Source organism: Oncorhynchus nerka, linkage group LG20, assembly GCF_034236695.1.
Source record: "Oncorhynchus nerka isolate Pitt River linkage group LG20, Oner_Uvic_2.0, whole genome shotgun sequence".
Classification (NCBI taxonomy): domain Eukaryota; kingdom Metazoa; phylum Chordata; class Actinopteri; order Salmoniformes; family Salmonidae; genus Oncorhynchus; species Oncorhynchus nerka.
Genome location: NC_088415.1, coordinates 92,495,867 through 92,517,239, shown reverse-complemented (window position 1 = coordinate 92,517,239; position 21,373 = coordinate 92,495,867). Strand labels below are relative to the sequence as shown.

General features: G+C 46.0%; 1 protein-coding gene across 1 annotated transcript; it reads right to left on the bottom strand.

The window, feature by feature from the left end:
- Positions 1–15,161: 15,161 nt before the first annotated feature.
- Positions 15,162–21,270, bottom strand: LOC135563125 (uncharacterized). The gene is made up of 4 exons (XM_065006103.1): positions 20,465–21,270; positions 19,972–20,308; positions 17,074–17,531; positions 15,162–16,884 (listed from the first exon to the last, which is right to left on the bottom strand). Exons 1-4 carry the CDS (start codon positions 21,268–21,270, stop codon positions 16,557–16,559), a joined length of 1,929 nt encoding a protein of 642 aa, XP_064862175.1. The 3' UTR covers positions 15,162–16,556.
- Positions 21,271–21,373: the final 103 nt, after the last annotated feature.

Genomic DNA, 21,373 nt, shown 5'->3' with positions numbered 1-21,373 from the left:
GTTAGAGTGTAGGGACGGCAGGTAGCCTAGTGGTTAGAGCTTAGGGACGGCAGGTAGCCTAGTGGTTAAAGCTTAGGGACGGCAGGTAGCCTAGTGGTTAGAGCGTAGGGACGGCAGGTAGCCTAGTGGTTAGAGCCTAGCCTAGTGGTTAGAGCGTAGGGACCCTCAGGTAGCCTAGTGGTTAGAGCGTAGGGACGGCAGGTAGCCTAGTGGTTGGAGTGTAGAGGTGGCAGGTAGCCTAGTGGTTAGAGCGTAGGGTCGGCAGGTAGCCTAGTGGTTGGAGTGTAGGGATGGCAGGTAGCCTAGTGGTTAGGAGTGTAGGGACGGTAGGTAGCCTAGTGGTTAGAGTGTAGGGGACGGCAGGTAGACTAGTGGTTAGAGCTTAGTAGCCTAGTGGTTAGAGCTTAGGGACGGCAGGTAGCCTAGTGGTTGGAGGAAGGTAGCCTAGTGGTTAGAGCGTAGGGACGGCAGGTAGCCTAGTGGTTAGAGTGTAGGGATGGCAGGTAGCCTAGTGGTTAGAGTGTAGAGGTGGTAGGTAGCCTAGTGGTTAGAGTGTAGGGATGGCAGGTAGCCTAGTGGTTAGAGTGTAGAGACGGCGGGTAGCCTAGTGGTTAGAGTGTAGAGACGGCGGGTAGCCTAGTGGTTAGAGTGTAGGGACGGCAGGTAGCCTAGTGGTTAGAGTGTAGGGACGGTAGGTAGCCTAGTGGTTAGAGTGTAGGGACCTAGTGGTTAGAGCTTAGGGACGGCAGGTAGCCTAGTGGTTAGAGCTTAGGGACGGCAGGTAGCCCATAGTGGTTGGAGGCAGGTAGCCTAGTGGTTGGAGAGGTAGCCTAGTGGTTAGAGCGTCGGGACGGCAGGTAGCCTAGTGGTTAGAGTGTAGGGATGGCAGGTAGCCTAGTGGTTAGAGTGTAGAGGTGGTAGGTAGCCTAGTGGTTAGAGTGTAGGGACGGCAGGTAGCCTAGTGGTTAGAGTGTAGGGACGGCAGGTAGCCTAGTGGTTAGAGTGTAGGGACCCTAGTGGTTGGAGTGTAGGGATGGCAGGTAGCCTAGTGGTTAGAGCTTAGGGACGGCAGGTAGCCTAGTGGTTAGAGCGTAGGACGGCAGGTAGCCTAGTGGTTAGAGTGTAGAGGTGGTAGGTAGCCTAGTGGTTAGAGTGTAGGGGTGGCAGGTAGCCTAGTGGTTAGAGCTTATGGACGGCAGGTAGCCTAGTGGTTAGAGCTTAGGGACGGCAGGTAGCCTAGTGGTTAGAGCGTAGGGACGGCAGGTAGCCTAGTGGTTAGAGCTTAGCCCTAGTGGTTAGAGCTTAGGGACGGCAGGTAGCCTAGTGGTTAGAGCGGGGACGGCAGGTAGCCTAGTGGTTAGAGCTTAGGGACGGCAGGTAGCCTAGTGGTTAGAGCGTAGGTAGCCTAGTGGTTAGAGCGTAGGGACGGCAGGTAGCCTAGTGGTTGGAGTGTAGAGGTGGCAGGTAGCCTAGTGGTTAGAGCGTAGGGACGGCAGGTAGCCTAGTGGTTGGAGTGTAGGGATGGCAGGTAGCCTAGTGGTTAGAGTGTAGGGACGGTAGGTAGCCTAGTGGTTAGAGTGTAGGGACGGCAGGTAGACTAGTGGTTAGAGCTTAGGGAATGGCAGGTAGCCTAGTGGTTAGAGCTTAGGACGGCAGGTAGCCTAGTGGTTGGAGGAAGGTAGCCTAGTGGTTAGAGCGTAGGGACGGCAGGTAGCCTAGTGGTTAGAGTGTAGGGATGGCAGGTAGCCTAGTGGTTAGAGTGTAGAGGTGGTAGGTAGCCTAGTGGTTAGAGTGTAGGGATGGCAGGTAGCCTAGTGGTTAGAGTGTAGAGACGGCGGGTAGCCTAGTGGTTAGAGTGTAGAGACGGCAGGGTAGCCTAGTGGTTAGAGTGTAGGGACGGCAGGTAGCCTAGTGGTTAGAGTGTAGGGACAGGTAGCCTAGTGGTTAGAGTGTAGGGACGGCAGGTAGACTAGTGGTTAGAGCTTAGGGACGGCAGGTAGCCTAGTGGTTAGAGCTTAGGGACGGCAGGTAGCCTAGTGGTTGGAGGCAGGTAGCCTAGTGGTTGGAGGCAGGTAGCCTAGTGGTTAGAGCGTCGGGACGGCAGGTAGCCTAGTGGTTAGAGTGTAGGGATGGCAGGTAGCCTAGTGGTTAGAGTGTAGAGGTGGTAGGTAGCCTAGTGGTTAGAGTGTAGGGACGGCAGGTAGCCTAGTGGTTAGAGCTTAGGGACGGCAGGTAGCCTAGTGGTTAGAGTGTAGGGACGGCAGGTAGCCTAGTGGTTAGAGCTTAGGGACGGCAGGTAGCCTAGTGGTTAGAGCTTAGGGACGGCAGGTAGCCTAGTGGTTAGAGCTAGGACGGCAGGTAGCCTAGTGGTTAGAGTGTAGCCTAGTGGTTAGAGCTTAGGGCAGGTAGCCTAGTGGTTAGAGTGGACCTAGGGTAGCCTAGTGGTTAGAGCTTAGGGACGGCAGGTAGCCTGGTTAGAGCGTGGTTAGTGGTTAGAGCTGGGACGGCAGGTAGCCTAGTGGTTAGAGCTTAGGACGGCAGGTAGCCTAGTGGTTAGAGCGTAGGGACGGCAGGTAGCCTAGTGGTTAGAGTGTAGAGGTGGTAGGTAGCCTAGTGGTTAGAGTGTAGGGACGGCAGGTAGCCTAGTGGTTAGAGCTTAGGGACGGGTAGCCTAGTGGTTAAGCTAGCCAGGTAGCCTAGTGGTTAGAGCGTAGGAGGCAGGTAGCCTAGTGGTTAGAGCTTAGGGACGGCAGGTAGCCTAGTGGTTAGAGCGTAGGGCAGGTAGCCTAGTGGTTAGAGCGTAGGGACGGCAGGGTAGCCTAGTGGTTGGAGTGTAGAGGTGGCAGGTAGCCTAGTGGTTAGAGGAGGGACGGCAGGTAGCCTAGTGGTTGGAGTGTAGGGATGGCAGGTAGCCTAGTGGTTAGAGTGTAGGGACGGGTAGCCTAGTGGTTAGAGTGTAGGGACGGCAGGTAGACTAGTGGTTAGAGCTAGGGACGGCAGGTAGCCTAGTGGTTAGAGCTTAGGGACGGCAGGTAGCCTAGTGGTTGGAGGAAGGTAGCCTAGTGGTTAGAGCGTAGGGACGGCAGGTAGCCTAGTGGTTAGAGTGTGTAGGGATGGCAGGTAGCCTAGTGGTTAGAGTGTAGAGGTGGTAGGTAGCCTAGTGGTTAGAGTGTAGGGATGGCAGGTAGCCTAGTGGTTAGAGTGTAGAGACGGCAGGGTAGCCTAGTGGTTAGAGTGTAGAGACGGCGGGTAGCCTAGTGGTTAGAGTGTAGGGACGGCAGGTAGCCTAGTGGTTAGAGTGTAGGGACGGTAGGTAGCCTAGTGGTTAGAGTGTAGGGACGGCAGGTAGACTAGTGGTTAGAGCTTAGGGACGGCAGGTAGCCTAGTGGTTAGAGCTTAGGGACGGCAGGTAGCCTAGTGGTTGGAGGCAGGTAGCCTAGTGGTTGGAGGCAGGTAGCCTAGTGGTTAGAGCGTCGGGACGGCAGGTAGCCTAGTGGTTAGAGTGTAGGGATGGCAGGTAGCCTAGTGGTTAGAGTGTAGAGGTGGTAGGTAGCCTAGTGGTTAGAGTGTAGGGACGGCAGGTAGCCTAGTGGTTAGAGTGTAGGGACGGCAGGTAGCCTAGTGGTTAGAGTGTAGGGACGGCAGGTAGCCTAGTGGTTGGAGTGTAGGGATGGCAGGTAGCCTAGTGGTTAGAGTGTAGGGACGGCAGGTAGCCTAGTGGTTAGAGCGTAGGGATGGCAGGTAGCCTAGTGGTTAGAGCGTAGAGGTGGTAGGTAGCCTAGTGGTTAGAGTGTAGGGACGGCAGGTAGCCTAGTGGTTAGAGTGTTGGACTAGTAACCCAAAGGTTGCGAGATCAAATCCCCCCCAAGCTGACAAGGTAAAAATCAGTTCTGCCCCTGAACAAGGCAGTTAACCCACTGTTCCTAGGTCCGTCATTATAAATAAGAATTTGTTCTTAACTGACTTGCCTAGTAAAGTAAAAGGTTAAAAAAATGATATATATATATATATATTGCTAGATAAGTCTCTGAGAACAATAGATGTTTTACAGTAACAACCTGGTCGGTCAAGAGGCTTAAGATGCATGTTGGCAGTATATTAGCCTGAAATACTCTACAGGCACTATATGAGGAAACAAAACACAGACATACAGTACAACACGTGATGTCTGGACTGGACTCTGTTCTGTGTTCCCTGGGGAGTACCCCCCCACCCCCACCCAAACAAATGCACTTAAAGGGTGTTAAAAGAGATCTGGGTTCCTTAATTGAATTGGACATGATTCATTTAGCCTGAAAGGGATCTTTGGTTCCTCAGTATCATCCAATTTCTTCTCTCTAACGTACTTTTCAACATGCGGACAGAGTTGACCAGAGAATGCTCAGGCAGCCTGTCTTCTTCGTTATCGTAAACTGCGTGACCTTGCACCTCTGTGTCACCAACATGTTCCTTTAGTTACCCTGTTGACGTCCTGATATCCATACAGGTGAGACTCGTCGGGTCCTCAGTCCCACCGACTCAGTATATGGCGACTGGCCCACTGTGCCCCAATCCTCCTCTTGAGTAAACCGTCTTCTTCACGGTGAACTGCCTTGCACATGTATGCCGTAAGCACTAATCTTCCAGGAGAAGCATAGTGCCTCATAAATGCAGTGAGTAATCCTAACCTTTGAAATGTGTGTGTGTGTGTGTGTGTGTGTGTGTGTGTGTGTGTGTGTGTGTGTGTGTAAAGCAGTGGGATAAGTGATGATTGTGGCTGTCGCTCCATGTGCTGCTCATAACTGTAGGACCCCAGGTTGTGGGAGTGGTCAGCGATAAACCTCCTCTGATTGGTCAGTTCTCAACGACTTGTCTAGTGCCTGGAACAGATTGCCATTTGTGACAATTCCCCTTCCCTACTGTCCTCAGCTCACATTCTGAATTACTCATGCTTTCATGTTAAAGGAACAGGAACCACGACGTCATACAACGAACCAGAATAGATCAGGTTGAAAGGAACAGGAACCACGACATCATACAACGAACCAGAATAGATCAGGTTGAAAGGAACAGGAACCACGACATCATACAACGAACCAGAATAGATCAGGTTGAAAGGAACAGGAACCACGACATCATACAACGAACCAGAATAGATCAGGTTGAACGTGTTAAAGGAACAGGAACCACGACGTCATACAACGAACCAGAATAGATCAGGTTGAAAGGAACAGGAACCACGACATCATACAACGAACCAGAATAGATCAGGTTGAACGGAACAGGAACCACGACGTCACACAACGAACCAGAATAGATCAGGTTGAACGGAACAGGAACCACGACGTCATACATAATAGATCAGGTTGAAAGGAACAGGAACCACGACGTCACACATAACCAGAATAGATCAGGTTGAAAGGAACAGGAACCACGACGTCATCAACAACCAGAATAGATCAGGTTGAAAGGAACAGGAACCACGACATCACACATAAATAGATCAGGTTGAACGGAACAGGAACCACGACGTCACACAACGAACCAGAATAGATCAGGTTGAACGTGTTAAAGGAACAGGAACCACGACGTCATACATAATAGATCAGGTTGAAAGGAACAGGAACCACGACATCACACATAATAGATCAGGTTGAAAGGAACAGGAACCACGACATCACACATAATAGATCAGGTTGAAAGGAACAGGAACCACGACATCACACATAATAGATCAGGTTGAAAGGAACAGGAACCACGACGTCACACATAATAGATCAGGTTGAAAGGAACAGGAACCACGACATCACACATAATAGATCAGGTTGAAGCACAGCCACAGTATTAGATCAAAGCTAAGTACATCAGGGATCTTCCAGTGGGCATATTGGTAGTTATGGATTGAAGGCATGGCTATTAACAATTATACAATACAATCATTTAAAATGTTAAGCCTGGTCCCAGACCTGTTTGTTCTGCCTTGACAACTCTTATGGTCCTATTGTTTGTGTGACCATAGGAGTTGGCAGGGTTAGACAACACAGACCGACCCAGGAGTTAGGAAACACAGACCGATCTAGGAGTTAGAAACACAGACAGCTCTAGGAGTTAGACAACACAGACAGCTCTAGGAGTTAGGAAACACAAACAGCTCTAGGAGTTAGACAACACAGACAGCTCTAGGAGTTAGGAAACACAAACAGCTCTAGGAGTTAGAAAACACAGACAGCTCTAGGAGTTAGGAAACACAAACAGCTCTAGGAGTTAGACAACACAAACAGCTCTAGGAGTTAGACAACACAGACAGCTCTAGGAGTTAGGAAACACAGACAGCTCTAGGAGTTAGGAAACACAAACAGCTCTAGGAGTTAGACAACACAGACAGCTCTAGGAGTTAGACAACACAGACAGCTCTAGGAGTTAGAAACACAGACAGCTCTAGGAGTTAGACAACACAGACAGCTCTAGGAGTTAGGAAACACAGACAGCTCTAGGAGTTAGGAAACACAAACAGCTCTAGGAGTTAGGAAACACAAACAGCTCTAGGAGTTAGACAACACAGACAGCTCTAGGAGTTAGACAACACAGACAGCTCTAGGAGTTAGGAAACAACACAGACAGCTCTAGGAGTTAAACAAGACAGCACAGACAACAGCTCTAGGAGTTAGGAAACACAAACAGCTCTAGGAGTTAAACAAGACAGCAGGAGTTAGGAAACACAAACAGCTCTAGGAGTTAGAAACACAGACAGCTCTAGAGTTAGGAAACACAAACAGCTCTAGGAGTTAGACAACACAGACACAAACAAACAGCTCTAGGAGTTAGGAAACACAAACAGCTCTAGGAGTTAGACAACACAAACAGCTCTAGGAGTTAGACAACACAGACAGCTCTAGGAGTTAAACACAGACAGCTCTAGGAGTTAGGAAACACAGACAGCTCTAGGAGTTAGGAAACACAGACCGATCTAGGAGTTAGGAAACACAGACCGATCTAGGAGTTAGGAAACACAAACAGCTCTAGGAGTTAGACAACACAGACAGCTCTAGGAGTTAAACAGACAGCTCTAGGAGTTAGGAAACACAGACAGCTCTAGGAGTTAGGAACCAGGACAGCTCTAGGAGTTAGGAACCAGGACAGCTCTAGGACTTAGGAAACACAGACCGATCTAGGAGTTAGGAAACACAAACAGCTCTAGGAGTTAGACAACACAGACAGCTCTAGGAGTTAGACAACACAGACAGCTCTAGGAGTTAGGAAACACAGACAGCTCTAGGAGTTAGGAAACACAGACAGCTCTAGGAGTTAGGAACCAGGACAGCTCTAGGAGTTAGGAACCAGGACAGCTCTAGGAGTTAGGAACCAGGACAGCTCTAGGAGTTAGGAACCAGGACAGCAGGAGTTAGGAACCAGGACAGCTCTAGGAGTTAGGAACCAGGACAGCTCTAGGAGTTAGGAACCAGGACAGCTCTAGGAGTTAGGAACCAGGACAGCTCTAGGAGTTAGGAACCAGGACAGCTCTAGGAGTTAGGAACCAGGACAGCTCTAGGAGTTAGGAACCAGGACAGCTCTAGGAGTTAGGAACCAGGACAGCTCTAGGAGTTAGGAACCAGGACAGCTCTAGGAGTTAGGAACCAGGACAGCTCTAGGAGTTAGGAACCAGGACAGCTCTAGGAGTTAGGAACCAGGACAGCTCTAGGAGTTAGGAACCAGGACAGCTCTAGGAGTTAGGAACCAGGACAGCTCTAGGAGTTAGGAACCAGGACAGCTCTAGGAGTTAGGAACCAGGACAGCTCTAGGAGTTAGGAACCAGGACAGCTCTAGGAGTTAGGAACCAGGAACCAGGAGTTAGGAACCAGGACTCTAGGAGTTAGGAACCAGGACAGCTCTAGGAGTTAGGAACCAGGACAGCTCTAGGAGTTAGTTAGGAGTTAGGAACCAGGACAGCTCTAGGAGTTAGGAACCAGGACAGCTCTAGGAGTTAGGAACCAGGACAGCTCTAGGAGTTAGGAACCAGGACAGCTCTAGGAGTTAGGAACCAGGACAGCTCTAGGAGTTAGGAACCAGGACAGCTCTAGGAGTTAGGAACCAGGACAGCTCTAGGAGTTAGGAACCAGGACAGCTCTAGGAGTTAGGAACCAGGACAGCTCTAGGAGTTAGGAACCAGGACAGGGCTAGGAGTTAGGAACCAGGACAGCTCTAGGAGTTAGGAACCAGGACAAGGCTAGGAGTTAGGAACCAGGACAGGGATAGGAGTTAGTGCACTTCTTTAGACCAGAACCCTATGGATCCCTATTCCCTATATAGTGCACTTCTTTAGACCAGAACCATATGGATCCCTATTCCCTATGTAGTGCACTACTTTAGACCAGAGCCCTATGGAACCCTATTCCCTATATAGTGCACTACTTTAGACCAGAGCCCTATGGAACCCTATTCCCTATATAGTGCACTACTTTAGACCAGAGCCCTATGGAACCCTCTATCCTATATAGTGCACTATTTTTGACCAGAGCCCTGTGGGAGTAGGTAGGGAGTCATTTCAGAGACGTCACCACAGCCCACTTGAAAGAGCCTTCAAAGAGAGGCCAACCCTAAGCACTGCACTCCACTCCACTATTAATACCCATAGATACCCACCATCTCCAGCACCATAGCTTTACAAGGCAAAAACCAAGGTCCAAGCCATACTGAAGAGTTGGGAGATAGATAACGGTTATCATCACTGTGCCAGGCGAGATTGATCCGGTATCACACCCCTCTTCACCAACACCAAGGAAGTTTTTGCTAGCCTACGCAAAGCTAATGCTCACGTGTTGCCCAGACCACACTCTCTGTGTGTGTGTGTGTGTCTGTGTCTGAGAGAGAGAGTTAGAGATCAGACCACATTGAGACTGGGAAGGAGGGAAGGACAGCGTCTGTACACACTTGGCAGAAGGGACTGAGGCAAGGTGAGGGGGGTAAAGTCTCTCTGCTGATGGCACAAGTCTGTGATGACGACACCGACCTACTCAGCTCTATTCTACTACTCAGCCACTATCCAGGCTCTACTCAGCCACTGGCAGGCTCTACTCAGCCACTAGGCAGGCTCTACTCAGCCACTAGGCAGGCTCTACTCAGCCACTGTGCAGGCTCTACTCAGCCACTGTGCAGGCTCTACTCAGCCACTGTGCAGGCTCTACTCAGCCACTGTGCAGGCTCTACTCAGCCACTGTGCAGGCTCTACTCAGCCACTGTGCAGGCTCTACTCAGCCACTGTGCAGGCTCTACTCAGCTCAGCTGTCATGTGATTGCAGGTGGAATACACCACTGTCTCCTTCCCTCTTTCTCTACCAGCGAGTGCGTCAGGGTATGCTGAGTGTGTCAGGGTATGCTGAGTGTGTGTGGTGGAGTTTCTTCAACCTTTGTGCAGCTTATTGCTACATCATGATAAAGACAGACCAGCTATCACACGTGACTGACCTTTAACCCCAATCTGTGTCTCTCTCTCTCTCTCACACACAGTCCTGCCAAATAGCTCTCAAGTGTAAGACAGGAGAGTGACTTTGCCTCCTGAACAAATACGATGTTGTGTCAGTATTACAGTCTCAAAATGACAATATGATTGATTCAAATGCCTCAGCTAGATGGGCTACCTGTGTAAAAGCAGCCTAATTCCATACGGTCAAAAGAGCTCATCGGATTGGTCAAAATGCCAAATAGTGTAAAAAAAATATCAGAACTAGGCTGCCTGTGTAAACACAAGCATACAGACACAGTAAAGTACACCTTATGATTGTTTCACCTCTCAGTGTTGACCCCACTACAGTAGGTCTCAATACCATGTTTCACCTCTCAGTGTTGACCCCACTACAGTAGGTCTCAATACCATGTTTCACCTCTCAGTGTTGACCCCACTACAGTAGGTCTCAATACCATGTTTCATCTCAGTGTTAACTCTCAATACCATGTTTCACCTCTCAGTGTTGACCCCACAACAGTAGGTCTCAATACCATGTTTCACCTCTCAGTGTTGACCCCACTACAGTAGGTCTCAATACCATGTTTCACCTCTCAGTGTTGACCCCACTACAGTAGGTCTCAATACCATGTTTCACCTCTCAGTGTTGACCCCACAACAGTAGGTCTCAATACCATGTTTCACCTCTCAGTGTTGACCCCCACTACAGTAGGTCTCAATACCATGTTTCACCTCTCAGTGTTGACCCCACTACAGTAGGTCTCAATACCATGTTTCACCTCTCAGTGTTAACCCCACAACAGTAGGTCTCAATACCATGTTTCACCTCTCAGTGTTGACCCCACTACAGTAGGTCTCAATAGTAAGTTAACTATAACTGGCAAAACAATAAATGTGACGTTCCATGGACTTTACCCCGCTCCTATCGCCTAAACAGTGGAGGCTGTTGAGGGGAGGACGGCCTCACGATAATGGCTGGAATGAAGTGAATGGAATCAAACATATTTAAAAACATGTGTTTGATACTATTCCTTTCCGGGCCATTATCATGAGCCGTCCTCCCCTCAACAGCCTCCACTGTTCCTAAGATCTAACCGGACAAAAGACAGACGCTATTTATTTATTTTCCCCTTCTATATTTTTCTAGTTCATAAAATGAACCATTTTCAACCACTGACCATTGCTCATAGTGAAAAAGAACGAGACAACAAAATAACATACGTACTGCCCCGTTTTGAGTCAAAACTACATCCAGAATTGAAAACCATTATGATGATAAGTCACGTACATATGTACCACAACCAATAGGATTAGTCGGCGCTAGTTCATTGTCAGCAGATATAGTCAGCACCATTGACATAGACCGACGACTGTTTTCTATCTATGGTCAGCAACTTAGTTACGTAACTTCTTCAGTCCTCAGACACTCTTCAGAAGAAACAAGTAGAAAACATCACATGAGAACAGACTGAATTACACTTCCCCTTTCCAAACCTAAACCCATCTGTTGCATACGAAGAGATCTGCTCTCGGTCAGATGAGCGTGTCTGTGTGTGTGTGTACAGGAAAACAAGTTGAGCTTGATCAGCAATTTAAACAAGGAGGTGCCATTGTAAATACAACCCATATTTATGCTTATTCATTTTATCTTGTGTCCTTTAACTATTTGTACATATATATATATATAATATGACATTTGTAATGTCTTTACTGTTTTGAAACCTCTGTATGTGTAATGTTTACTGTTAATTTTTGTTGTTTTTCACTTTATATATTACATTTACATTACATTTAAGTCATTTATTCACTTTATATATTATCTACCTCACTTGCTTTGGCAATGTTAACACATGTTTCCCATGCCAATAAAGCCCCTTGAATTGAATTGAATTCAGGAAGGTCTCACGTTGAAGGAATTCTGTTAAAAGTGCTGATATCAATCTGATGTGATGTCACAATCACAGGACAGGCTTTGGGTTATCAGATACGGGAGTATTTATTCTGCCTACCAAGATAATAACATGTCTGGTATGATTAGTTCCTGGAACTGTCTTTCACTAAAATCATCAGTGTAATATCTTGATGTTTAAGCACGGCGTTTCAATTCAACTGGTGATAAGAAGAATATGTTAATTAAGAGGGTGTACAGTATCTTCATTTGTTGAGAGAACAATGTTATGGGCAAGATTAAATGTAAAATTATTGTAAAATAAATAAAAAACCTGAGGCTACATGGAGTATATTGCTGTGGTACTCACCATGTCAGTTGCCAGTAGCAGACAGACAGGTCCCAGACAGACAGGTCCCAGACAGACAGGTCCCAGTTGAAGGACAAAAACTATTATGTTAATAACTCCCGCGCTTAATATCACCATGTATTGTACCCCTGTTCACCACCGCAGTATTGAATATGTGCACTATTTACAAAATGTATTGATTTTGCTATAAAAACCTCAACAAAAAAACACCTCGATCATTCATTGTCAAACTGAGTGTCGGTTTGGGAAGAGTTTAGGCAAAAAAAGCGCAAAGAATAGTATTTTTTAGTGAAATGTGTCCTGCGACAGAGTGCGATCACAGGGTCACATTTTCACATTTACCAAATAACCGCAGCCTATAGTTGTTTTTTGGGATACATATATATTCAAAACGTTGACACGTGGTGAAATATGCAGTCTCATATTTGTTTCTCAAAATGATCATATGTATTCCCGAAATGTCGTTTTGGTGCTGAATCATAACGTGCTTTTAGTCTCTAGATGAAAGGGCACAACACATTTTGACAAGTCAACTTATGGTCTGCAACATCTGGTTCAAATCAGTCAGATCAGCACTGTCGCTCCTTCTAACAAAATACACTTTACCAGATTTGATTCTGTCCCATGAAAAAAAAAAAAAACAACACACACATTATCTCCAACTAAAAGCACGTTACCTGACTCGTGTTCTTCTCAGAAACCCTCGCACAACTCTTTCGCGACCACAGATGTGACAAAACTGTCCTAAAGGAGAAGGATTTCCGACAGTGCGACGTTGATCGCAGATTTGTTTTCTTCACAACTAACTTGCTTCGGGTGGGAAGGTTTTTTACAGGCACTACGACCACAGAGTTTTTAAACCCAGAGGCGCAACATCGCGAGATTTCCGGGAACGCTTTTGCGAAACAGACCAAACGGACCAGGACGGGATTTGGGGTTTCAAGAAGTTAAAAAAAAAAATCTTCTTTGGTTGTTAATTTTCTCATAATCTAAAAGCACAATTTAGATTCCGATCATGTTATTACTCAAACCTAATAAGAGTGACAAACTTGACACGTCTAAAATATATATATATATATTTTTCCAGACGTTGAATTCAGGTTCATTTTCGGTTCTGAATGAAAGGTGAAAAGACGTCACTTATAGACATATATGTTTTGGTTCAAATCAAGGCTCGTCCAAACCTAATAAAAATCTGAGTCTACCATGTCAGCCCACAATGGAATTGTAGGAATGCAATGTGGTAGGGAAAACATTTGTAAAACAGGCCATTGCATTGGCTTTATTAGTCCTGATTCCTGTGACTAATCCATTTGGCTATTTAAGCTCTGAATATCAGTTACGAAGCATCGTTACCCATCGCTCCACAAAAGTCACTGCCCTTGCAGAGCACAGGAGGAACAACTACTTCAAGGTCTCAGTTAGTGCGCACCACCGCTAACTAGCTAGCCATTTCACATCGGTTACATTTACACAGCGTGAAATCAGAAGTTTTTTTTCCCCGCTATGTCAAATTGATACAGATACAAACTTGAAAACACTGATCATGACAATTTAGCACATGGGATGAATCTCCTGGACAGCAGCTGTGGGTGGCCTGATTGTCCATTCCATATGGTCTATTTTATTCTGACCTGATTGGGCGCCATTTAGGTTTCTCTATCGGAGAAACCGGCATGATTTAAAAATGTGTCTGTCTCATTACAATGTCATCCATTTTATCTCCAGCCTGTAAGCTACAGAAAAGGCCACATCTGCTTTCTACCTTATATCCTATATCTGCTACATGATTTATGTATGATTCTTTTGTGGGGGGACAGAATGTTTGTGGGGCGCCGCAGCGATGCGTCTCTCTTAACAAGCACTCTGGGGAGGCGTGAAGCAGAAAAGCCCTTACACGGTTGAGAGAGAAATTGGGGCAGTGTTATGTGAGTTTTTAGGTGTTGTTGGAGGTGCATCTGTTGGTCAGTTTAGCTCAGAAAAGTGCCTACAAGTGTGATCAAGGATTTCTATTGGAAAAGCTTGTTTGAATCTTCATACTGTTACCATCTTTGCTACTACTACGGAACGTCTCTTGGTTTCAATTGTTTGCCCATTAATTTCAAACACGGCCTATTGGTTAAAGTAATTGGTAAAAGTAATTGGTTAAAACCAGGGGTGCAACTTTTAGTGTTAGAAGTGTGGGGGGGGGGGGGGGGACATTATTATTATAATTTTTTAAATCCAGTCTGATAAACATTCCAAACAGCTTTACATGACCAGTCGGAGGAGTCCTCATCGTCCTAAAGCCTTGACACATTTTGTATCACGTTCCAATGATAAAACTGGGGGGGACAAAAATGTGTGTGGGGGGGATGCTATTTCAGAATTTGAGGGGGAGGGGACCCCATCCCCAGTGAAAGTTGCACCCCTGGTCAAAGCACACCCACAGGAAGGAGCGCTTCATAAAATACCTTGAGGCTGACAGAAAAAGCAATAACACATGTTAGACTGATGTAGAGACGTGTGGCTTAGAATACCATTTTCACTGACTAGATTTTCATTGAATAGAGTGTGTGAATAATGTCAATATTGCTATTTTGGTACAGCATGTACAAGGGAGGGGGGTGGGGGTAGATCAGCTAAATGTATCAGGCCATCTACATTAGAGCCCACTTTATTAATTCATAATTAAACATACATCCTACAGTCGAAACCTCATTTTCACCTCAACTCGTCACGAAATCTGAACGATATTCTACCTGAGATTCCATTTCTGGCACATAGAAACACCTAGAAACTATGTCTTTAAACTAAAGCTTTATTTTGTGTCACAGTTTCATTAAATCTAGTAGAACATTAGGAACAATATAATTCTACTATAGGTATTTTATTTTTTTACAAATTAATATCTACGAGACAAATTATTGCATTTGTTACATTTGTTACATTTGTTACATTTGTTACATTTGTTACATTTGTTACATTTGTTGCATTTGTTACATTTGTTACATTTGTTACATTTGTTGCATTTGTTACATTTGTTACATTTGTTACATTTGTTACATTTGTTACATTTGTTACATTTGTTACATTTGTTACATTTGTTACATTTGTTACATTTGTTACATTTGTTACATTTGTTGCATTTGTTACATTTGTTACATTTGTTGCATTTGTTACATTTGTTACATTTGTTGCATTTGTTGCATTTGTTACATTTGTTGCATTTGTTACATTTGTTACATTTGTTACATTTGTTGCATTTGTTACATTTGTTACATTTGTTGCATTTGTTGCATTTGTTACATTTGTTGCATTTGTTACATTTGTTACATTTGTTGCATTTGTTACATTTGTTACATTTGTTACATTTGTTGCATTTGTTACATTTGTTACATTTGTTACATTTGTTACATTTGTTGCATTTGTTACATTTGTTGCATTTGTTACATTTGTTACATTTGTTACATTTGTTACATTTGTTACATTTGTTGCATTTGTTACATTTGTTGCATTTGTTACATTTGTTACATTTGTTACATTTGTTACATTTGTTACATTTGTTACATTTGTTACATTGAAAAAAAAACATTGGAATAATTTGACCTAGATATTGAGTTGACCTAGATACCTTAGATATTGATTTGTTGGTTCACCTCATGTTGGTGATCTGAAAGTCAACGATGTCCATGGCTTTCAGACCTAAAAAAAAATGACCTAAAAAAAAATGGTATTTTATATATATATATATATATATATACATGTACATACATACATTGGGGTGGCAGGGTAGCCTAATGGTTAGAGCGTTGGACTAATAACCGGAAGGTTGCAAGTTCAAACCCCCGAGGTACAAATCTGTCGCCCCTGAACAGGCAGTTAACCCACTGTTCCTAGGCCGTCATTGAAAATAAGAATTTGTTCTTAACTGACTTGCCTGGTTAAATAAAGGTAAAATAAAATATATACCAGTGTCCATGTTCTATTGCCATCAACTGTGTACAGCTACAAATCCCAATCCCAAACACATGGGAAAGAATAACATGACAAGACATGTCATATCTGTTGAAGAACTGGGAGTCACTCTGATCACACCCTCTCCTCTGATCTCCTGAGTTCCCTTAGGCCGCACCTTGATTCTAGATGGGGTTTGAGCATCCTCTGATCTCCTGAGTTCCCTTAGGCCGCACCTTGATTCTAGATGGGGTTTGAGCATCCTCTGATCTCCTGAGTTCCCTTAGGCCGCACCTTGATTCTAGATGGGGTTTGAGCATCCTCTGATCTCCTGAGTTCCCTTAGGCCGCACCTTGATTCTAGATGGGGTTTGAGCATCCTCTGATCTCCTGAGTTCCCTTAGGCCGCACCTTGATTCTAGATGGGGTTTGAGCATCCTCTGATCTCCTGAGTTCCCTTAGGCCGCACCTTGATTCTAGATGGGGTTTGAGCATCCTCTGATCTCCTGAGTTCCCTTAGGCCGCACCTTGATTCTAGATGGGGTTTGAGCCCTGCATTTTCCTATTGATATCCATCTCAATGATAACATGCCGAGGCATAACTATTTAGGGTTCCTCTGTTGAAGAGCTGGGGATTACATCATCCAGAGTTCAGATCAAGAAGAGCTAAAGGTGACTGGTGACTCCCCCTCCTTTTCCTTCTTCTTCTTCTTCTCCCTGAACGATTGCTACTTCCCTTTCCTCTTCCTGATTCGAGTCGGGCACACAGGAAGTTGCTACATCCACTGCCTCGAAGGACTCTCCGCCCATGGTTTCCAGTTTGATGTATCGCTTACTGTTCGAGACCCCATCTCCATCATCACCCTGGAGACATGAGTGGGAGGAAGGGGATAGTTGGGAGCCCTGTGGACCCCATCTCCATCATCACCCTGGAGACATGAGTGGGAGGAAGGGGATAGTTGGGAGCCCTGTGGACCCCATCTCCATCATCACCCTGGGGACATGAGTGGGAGGAAGGGGATAGTTGGGATCCCTGTGGACCCCATCTCCATCATCACCCTGGAGACATGAGTGGGAGGAAGGGGATAGTTGGGATCCCTGTGGGGTGAGGGTCTGTCCCTGTAGCGCCTGGTGTTCAGTAAGGGTAATTGCTAGACCCTCTGTTAACTCCTGGGGAGTCAATGACGTCGAGCTCCTCCTGAAGGCCTGCTCTGAGTCCCACTGACTGGGGTAGGGCACCTGCTCCGAACACCTGATTAGATAAGATTAGAAAACGTTACATGTCATTTATTTTGCAACATATACAATGTACGCTTGTTCAACCATCCTTATCATGCGAGGTCACATTCTATATTTCTTCACGCATCTAGAGAAATAGACAGTGATCTCTCGTGATCAGAACTGTCAAACGAGGCTATAGAAACTGTATCATATACAGTACCTGCACTTCTGGTCTCTGTAGATACTGTAGACAGTGTCTGTGAATGTCTGGTTGTCTCTAGACCAGCTACGCTGCCTCCCTGCAATCGACGGTCGTCTGGACTGCTGCTCAGTGCTGACGGACTCCCCCTGGTGGCTGGACCCTGAGTAAACAGTGGGAAGGAAGAGTATAAAGGACTCCCCCTGGTGGCCAGACCCGGTGTTGGAAAGCCAGGAGCTGCCACCAAGCTCTAGTGTTCTACTGGGGTTGAAAGACCCTGAGTAAACAGTGGGAAGGAAAAGGATAAAGGACTCCCCCTGGTGGCCAGACCCGGTGTTGGAAAGCCAGGAGCTGCCACCAAGCTCTAGTGTTCTACTGGGGTTGAAAGGCCCTGAGTAAACAGTGGGAAGAAAAAAGTATGTGAACCTTTTAGAATGACCTGGATTTCTACATAAATTGGTCATAACATTTGATCTGATCTTCATCTAAGTCACAACAACAGACAAACACAGTCTGCTTAAACTAATAACACAAACAATTATACATTTTCATGTCTTTATTGAACACACTGTGTAAACATTCACAGTGCAGGGTGGGAAAAGTCAGTGAACCTTTTGGATTTAATAATTGGTTGACCCTCCTTTGGCAGCAATAACCTCAACCAAACGTTTTCTGTATTTTGGACCATTCCTCTTTACAAAACTGTTTCAGTTCCACAATATTCTTGGGATGGTGTGAACCGCTCTCTTGAGGTCAGGACTGACTGGGCCACTCTGGTTGAGGTCAGGACTGACTGGGCCACTCTGGTTGAGGTCAGGACTGACTGGGCCACTCTGGTTGAGGTCAGGACTGACTGGGCCACTCTGGTTGAGGTCAGGACTGACTGGGCCACTCTGGTTGAGGTCAGGACTGACTGGGCCACTCTGGTTGAGGTCAGGACTGACTGGGCCACTCTGGTTGAGGTCAGGACTGACTGGGCCACTCTGGTTGAGGTCAGGACTGACTGGGCCACTCTGGTTGAGGTCAGGACTGACTGGGCCACTCTGGTTGAGGTCAGGACTGACTGGGCCACTCTGGTTGAGGTCAGGACTGACTGGGCCACTCTGGTTGAGGTCAGGACTGACTGGGCCACTCTGGTTGAGGTCTGGGCCACTCTGGTTGAGGTCAGGACTGACTGGGCCACTCTGGTTGAGGTCAGGACTGACTGGGCCACTCTGGTTGAGGTCAGGACTGACTGGGCCACTCTGGTTGAGGTCAGGACTGACTGGGCCACTCTGGTTGAGGTCAGGACTGACTGGGCCACTCTGGTTGAGGTCAGGACTGACTGGGCCACTCTGGTTGAGGTCAGGACTGACTGGGCCACTCTGGTTGAGGTCAGGACTGACTGGGCCACTCTGGTTGAGGTCAGGACTGACTGGGCCACTCCAGAAGGAATATTTTCTTCTGTTGAAGCCACTCTTTTATTAATTTACTTGAGTCTTTTGGGTCGTTGTCCTGTTGCATCACCCAACTTCTGTTGAGCTTCAATTGGGAATTCATTTTTCCATTGACGATAGCAAGCTGTCCAGACCCTGAGGCAGCAAAGCAGCCCCAAACCATGATGTTCCCTCCACCAGACTTTACAGCTGGGATGAGGTTTTGATGTTGGTGTGCTGTGCCTTTTTTTTCTCCACACATAGTGTTGTATGTTCCTTCCAAACAACACAACTAGTTTCATCTGTCCACAGAATATTTTTCCAGTAGCGCTGTGGAACATCCAGGTGCTCCTTTGCAAACTTCAGACGTGCAGCAATGTTTTTTTTGGACAGCAGTGGCTTCTTCCGTGGTGTCCTCCCATAAACACCATTCTTGTTTCATGTTCTACGTTTTGTAGACTTGTCAACAGAGATGTTATCATGTTCCAGAGATTTCTGTAAGTCTTTAGTTGACATTCTAGGATTATTCTTAACCTCATTCAGCATTCTGCACTGTGATCTTGCAGTCATCTTTGCAGGACGGCCACTCCTAGGGAGAGTAGCAACCGTGCTGAAATTTCTCCATTTATAGACAATTTGCCTTACCGTGGACTGACTTTTAAAGATACTTTTGAAACCCTTTCCAGCTTTATGCAGGGCAACAACTCTTAATCTCAGGTCTTCTGAGATCTCTTTTCTTCGAGGCATGGTTCACATCAGGCAACGCTTCTTGTGAATAGCAAATTCAAATTTTGCGAGTGTTCTTTATGGGACATGGCAGCTCTAACCAAAATTCAACCTACAATGTGAATGTTTAAATTATGTATTCAATATAGACAATAAAAATACAATAATTTGTGTGTTATTAGTTTAAGTAGACTGTGTTTGTCTATCGTTGTGACTTAGATGAAGATCAGATCACATGTTATGTCATATTTATGCAGAAATCCAGGTAATTCCTGAGGGTTCACACACCTTTTCCTTGCCACTGTAATTCTATACATTATTCTGTACCATTAAAAACAACAGCTATTTACTCTTAGAAAATAAGATGCTATCTATAATCTAAAAGGGTTCTTTGACTTTCCCCATAGGAGAACCATTTTAAAGAACCCTTTTTGGTTCCAGGTAGAACCCTTTTTGGTTCCAGGTAGAACCCTTTATGGTTCCAGGTAGAACCCTTTATGGTTCCAGGTAGAACCCTTTTTGGTTCCAGGTAGAACCCTTTTTGGTTCCAGGTAGAACCCTTTATGGTTCCAGGTAGAACCCTTTTTGGTTCCAGGTAGAACCCTTTATGGTTCCAGGTAGAACCCTTTTTGGTTCCAGGTAGAACCCTTTATGGTTCCAGGTAGAACCCTTTATGGTTCCAGGTAGAACCCTTTTTGGTTCCAGGTAGAACCCTTTATGGTTCCAGGTAGAACCCTTCTTGGTTCCAGGTAGGACCCTTTATGGTTCCAGGTAGAACCCTTCTTGGTTCCAGGTAGAACCCCTTTTTGTTCTCTTGCCACTGTAAATCAACACTACCTCTGGACTGCACGTAGTTGACCAGTCCGTTACTCGGCGAGTATTCCTTGGTCCGTGTGCTGTGGAGGTCGATGACCGTGGAGTAGATATCTCTAAGGTTGATGACTTTGGTCTTCTTGTCTCTGTTCTCGTGAAGCACGGCGTTTGCACAGATGAAGATAAATATGCCTATCCCCATGACTAAGGGCCCGAACACCTTCAGGTGGTCTGAGGACAGATAGTTGTCCAAGAACTGAGAGAGCAACCCGCCTGAAGGATGGGAAGAAGAGGGGGGATGACTACCCCTTATTTAACCAAGTTAGTCACTGAGAACACATTTTCTTTTACAATAATGACCTGACCAAGATAAGAGCGAGAGAACCTTTGCAAAGCAGACAGAATGAAGAACCTGATGAATGTTTTGTCTTGTAAGTAAAAATATCTTAGTAAAAAATTACCTACCTGAGGGTATAGGAGGAGGAGGGGGAGATACCGATACAAGTACACTACCATTACCAGATACAAGTACACTACCATTACCAGATACAAGTACACTACCATTAACAGATACAAGTACAGATAAACTTCCATTGACAACAACACTAGTCTGGCTCATCAACTCGACACTCGTCTGGTTGGTCAACTCCCCAACAGTCTGGTTGGTCAACTCCTCAACAGTCTGGTTGGTCAACTCCCCAACAGTCTGGTTGGTCAACTCCCCAACAGTCTGGTTGGTCAACTCCCCAACAGTCTGGTTGGTCAACTCCCCTACGGTCTGGTTGGTCAACTCCTCAACAGTCTGGTTGGTCAACTCCTCAACAGTCTGGTTGGTCAACTCCTCAACAGTCTGGTTGGTCAACTCCTCAACAGTCTGGTTGGTCAACTCCCCAACAGTCTGGTTGGTCAACTCCTCAACAGTCTGGTTGGTCAACTCCTCAACAGTCTGGTTGGTCAACTCCTCAACAGTCTGGTTGGTCAACTCCTCAACAGTCTGGTTGGCTGTGTTGTTGTCCTTATTATCGCTCCAGGTGACAGACACCAGGGGGCTCTTGGAGTAGCTCATCCTGCCGTTGTCTCTCCGCTCCTCCCCTGGTGATACCCCGGATGCCTTCCCCTGGCTGTGGCCTTCATGTGGCCAGTAGCCCAGTACAGCCATGGCTATCCCAACCATCAACACCACCAGTCCCACCGTGGCCACCAGCCCAGGCGGGGAACACAGGTTGAGTTTCCCCTTCACCTGGATTCGTAAGGAGACAGACATGACATCATTATAATAGAGTTCAGGAATGTATTTTCTAGGATAAACATAGATTTTAACACAGAAACTAGAGCTGTGTTTTGCATACTCACACTAACTGCACTAT

What these genes read in the sequence shown, in the direction of transcription:
- LOC135563125 (XM_065006103.1), bottom strand. Translation starts at nt 21,270, where the DNA reads ATGTCTGTCTCCTTACGAATCCAGGTGAAGGGGAAACTCAACCTGTGT. An exon ending in CCTATACCCTCAGGTAGGTA is followed by an intron (nt 20,309 to 20,464) that starts ATTTTTTACTAA and finishes AATAAGGGGTAG; the next exon opens with TCATCCCCCCTCTTCTTCCC. An exon ending in TCTACCTGGAACCAAGAAGG is followed by an intron (nt 17,532 to 19,971) that starts GTTCTACCTGGA and finishes ACTTAGATGAAG; the next exon opens with ATCAGATCAAATGTTATGAC.